Source organism: Triticum aestivum, chromosome 3A (genome assembly GCF_018294505.1).
Source record: "Triticum aestivum cultivar Chinese Spring chromosome 3A, IWGSC CS RefSeq v2.1, whole genome shotgun sequence".
Lineage (NCBI taxonomy): Eukaryota > Viridiplantae > Streptophyta > Magnoliopsida > Poales > Poaceae > Triticum > Triticum aestivum.
This window is the reverse complement of record NC_057800.1, coordinates 34,792,762-34,796,108: the sequence shown is the minus strand read 5'-3', so window position 1 is coordinate 34,796,108 and position 3,347 is coordinate 34,792,762. Positions and strand designations below refer to the sequence as shown.

General features: G+C 48.3%; 1 protein-coding gene across 1 annotated transcript; it reads left to right on the top strand.

Annotated features, from left to right (window-relative positions):
• The first annotated feature begins 316 nt into the window (after window positions 1-316).
• Window positions 317-2,940, top strand: LOC123057739 (uncharacterized). Its single transcript, XM_044480648.1, has 2 exons — window positions 317-1,680; window positions 2,408-2,940. Exons 1-2 carry the CDS (start codon window positions 423-425, stop codon window positions 2,629-2,631), a joined length of 1,482 nt encoding a protein of 493 aa, XP_044336583.1. The 5' UTR covers window positions 317-422; the 3' UTR covers window positions 2,632-2,940.
• Window positions 2,941-3,347: the final 407 nt, after the last annotated feature.

Sequence of the window (3,347 nt, the reverse complement as noted above, 5' to 3'; positions counted from 1 at the left end):
CAGAGGATCTTGTTCCGCGGCGACGGGATCCCGACCAGGTAGCCCCTGGGCACGTGCGCGACGCGGGATGGAAATCAGACGGCCCACAGAGGAGTGTGCGCTCGGGGCTGCAAACATGTACAGCTGCGCTTTTTAGGATTTAGGAAAGAAAATCTACAAAAATCTTGGCGCAAAATAAAATGCTATAGCAGGCAGATTTTGAGTCCGAGTCGGATGCAAATCAGATTCATGGTCCGAGTAGGCGTCTCCCCCCCTCCGCTTACAAAAAGTAGCGCCCACCCCTTCCGACCTTCGTGTCAAGTTCGCCCCCGCTAGAAGGGAAACAGAGCAAATTCGCCGCATCAATCGCTCCTCGTAGTGCAAATCTAGGCCGCGGCCAAAAGCAAAAATCTGCCGAATTCCCCAAATCCTCTTGTCAATCCATGGATATCTCCCCAGTTTCCATCCGTCACTCCACCATAATCGGCCCACGTGCCGCCGACTCCACCTCCCTGCGCCCCGGCTATCCCGATTGGGTCTTACTCAACAAGACAGCGCGCATCTCCGACCACCGGAACGCGACCACCGCCTTGTGCCGCACGAGGGAGGGCCAAGCCGTCGCGGTGTCCTTCTGGCTCGTCGACCCGCCCGCCGTCTCCTACTTCTCCGTCCACTGCCCTGGTCTGGAAGACGACGATTTCTCCGACACCCCGCCCTTCCTTCTCTGCGCCGAGGGAGCCTTCGTCCTCTTCTGCGTCACCCTCGATGACTCCGTCCACCACTTCGTCTACTCCGCCCGAGGAATCCCCGGCGGGAGGCCGTCGCTGCACCGTCTCCCGGCCCCGAAACCCACGGTCGAAGCCTTCATGAGCCAGCAATTTGGCCTCTTGCCTTGCGGTAACGAGCACTATGTTGTTGCCTTTCTCCATCATCAGTGGGAATCTAGTGACCAGGCTTGGCATTATTATGCGTACATCTTCTCCTGCGAGACAAAGACATGGAAGAGAAGTAAGGAGGCCTTGCTCTGCTTATCCAAGTCTGATCAGTTATTGTTTGATAGACATGCCAGCTCCAAGCAGATCACTGTCGGGGAAAGCTCATTGGGATGGGTTGATCTCTTGCGTGGTATTCTTCTTCTTAGCAACCTGTTCGACGAGCGTCCTGTCATCACATACATACCGTTACCTAAAGTAAAAGCTTGCATCACCGATAGGAATGGTTATCCTTCCTACGCGCCGGAATTCTTCTGCGATATAACATGCTGCGATGATCTGATCAAGTTTGTCGACATAAAATTCGATGAACCTAATTGCAGGGCCAATGGTCAAGCATGGAAGGCCACCACATGGAACAGGAAGGTCTCTTGGGATGATTGGGGCAGGTGCTCCACAACTGATGTTGCTGAAATCTCGGTTGACCCAAGTTATTTGTCATTGTTGCCCGAGCTTTTGAATGATGAGACCAAACAGCTGGAAATTAAGAACCTGTATTTCCTTAACCCCACCCTGAGTGTGGACGACGACGATCTCCTTTACATGATGGGCAAGGTGAACGAGGAAGACGACACAGCTTGGGTAGTCGTTGTTGACATGAAACGTGCGGCTCTGGAGGCATTGGTCCCGGTTTCTACCCAACCGTCATACGCCGTTACGATGTACTGTCCGTGCACCTTCCCCAAGTACTACCTCAATATAACACCAGGTATGGTAACTATATTCTTTTTTTCATCGTGCCATGTGATTTAGCAGCAACATAGGACTGTATTTTTTGCACTCTTGTTTCAAACCGGAACTTTTGTACTCTTGATTCTCTGTCAGTTCTTGTGTGTGCTTGCTTAGGAGAATGTATGTATCAGTACTAACACTGTTGAAATTTACTCCATCAGTTTTTATTTACTCCACATATTAGCTTTGACCTAAGTCAAACTTTATAAGTTTACAAAGAAAGTGTTTCAAATATATATGCAATATATGTAATTTTCTCTTATTTCTTTATATCGCAAACAACATGATATAGGACCATGGAATTTTATTATATAACATAGATTTGTAGTAGAATGTTCATTAACAAAAATCAGAATTTTGGTGCAGTGAGAATAAACATACCATTTTGAATGTACATACACTCATGCTTAGGAAATGCTTCACTAGTTTGGTCTTTTCGAAATTAACAGGTTTGGGTGTCTGAGACGGGAGGCAAGTTGCATATCTTAGTTATGATGACCCATGTGTCATTTATATGTACATTACCTATTTACCTGTATCCATCTGTTTTGTCCATTATTATTTACTTAGTACTAGTTTTATACCTCTGGTTGAGGCCCTCTCCAATAAGAATTAAGAAGTGCTCCATTGCCAAGTGTATGTGCATTTATTTCCCATCTTTTATATGTGAATGTCCCTTTGTTAAATAATACCTTTTTGAACAGACATTGGCAGTCCAGTTGAGAAGGATAAATCCGATAAATGGCCGCAAGGGAGACCCAGCCCCAATAACTCTGGAGGAAGTGTGCAGATGAAGAGGAGGAGGAAGAAGAAGAAGCAGGTACAGGCTGCGGATTGCTGGTTGGAACAACCCTATTTGCTGTATTTTGTTGGCTGCGTATTGATTGCGATCTTTGTAAAAGTGTTCTTTCATCTGACTGGAATGTAATAGTCAGTATGTTCAGGGCCGTACTGATGAAGCTATGTATCTAGGGTAGGGGCACGGACCTGTCCTAAGAGCCCTACCCAAGGACATCCTTAGAAGAAGTCATCTTTCAATCGACTTGAAGGTACCCACTCGACGGGTTCAAGACACTCGACCAAGAAGCTACCACTCGACCACGAAGACAACCACTCGACCGCCAGGGGATCTAAAGTCACTCCGCGGGCAAACGGTCGGTCTTTAAGTAGTCTTTATGGTCATTATAGCACTTTATTAGGGGCGTTACCAGTAACACCCAACCTTAATGAACCTTAAACCCTGCATTACTGAGGACAGGAGAGGGCTGGCGAACTCTATATAAGCCACCCCCTCCTCAAGATGAAGGGTTCGCACCCCTGTTATTCACACACCTATAATCCAATCGACCGCCTCCGGGCACCGAGACGTAGGGCTGTTACTTCCTCCGCAAAGGGCCTGAACTCGTACATCCTGGTGTGTTTACAACTTCTCCATAGCTGAGATCTAGCCTCTCCATACACACCCCCTACATCACTGTCAGAGCTAGAACCACGACAGTTGGCGCCCACCGTGGGGCCGGAATCTTAGCACCTAGTTGGAGAAGTTGCGATTTTTCCGATCACCTTGATCATGGTTTCGTGCGGAGTTTTGGTGGAGGGCCGCGAGATCCGTCTCGGCGCGCTCACGTTCATCGCCGATGACTC

Excerpts from the sequence above, each read along its gene's own strand:
- LOC123057739 (XM_044480648.1), top strand. The coding sequence starts at position 423 with ATGGATATCTCCCCAGTTTCCATCCGTCACTCCACCATAATCGGCCCA. Across the intron at positions 1,681-2,407 it reads CTACCTCAATATAACACCAG|ACATTGGCAGTCCAGTTGAG; the intron begins GTATGGTAACTA and ends CTTTTTGAACAG.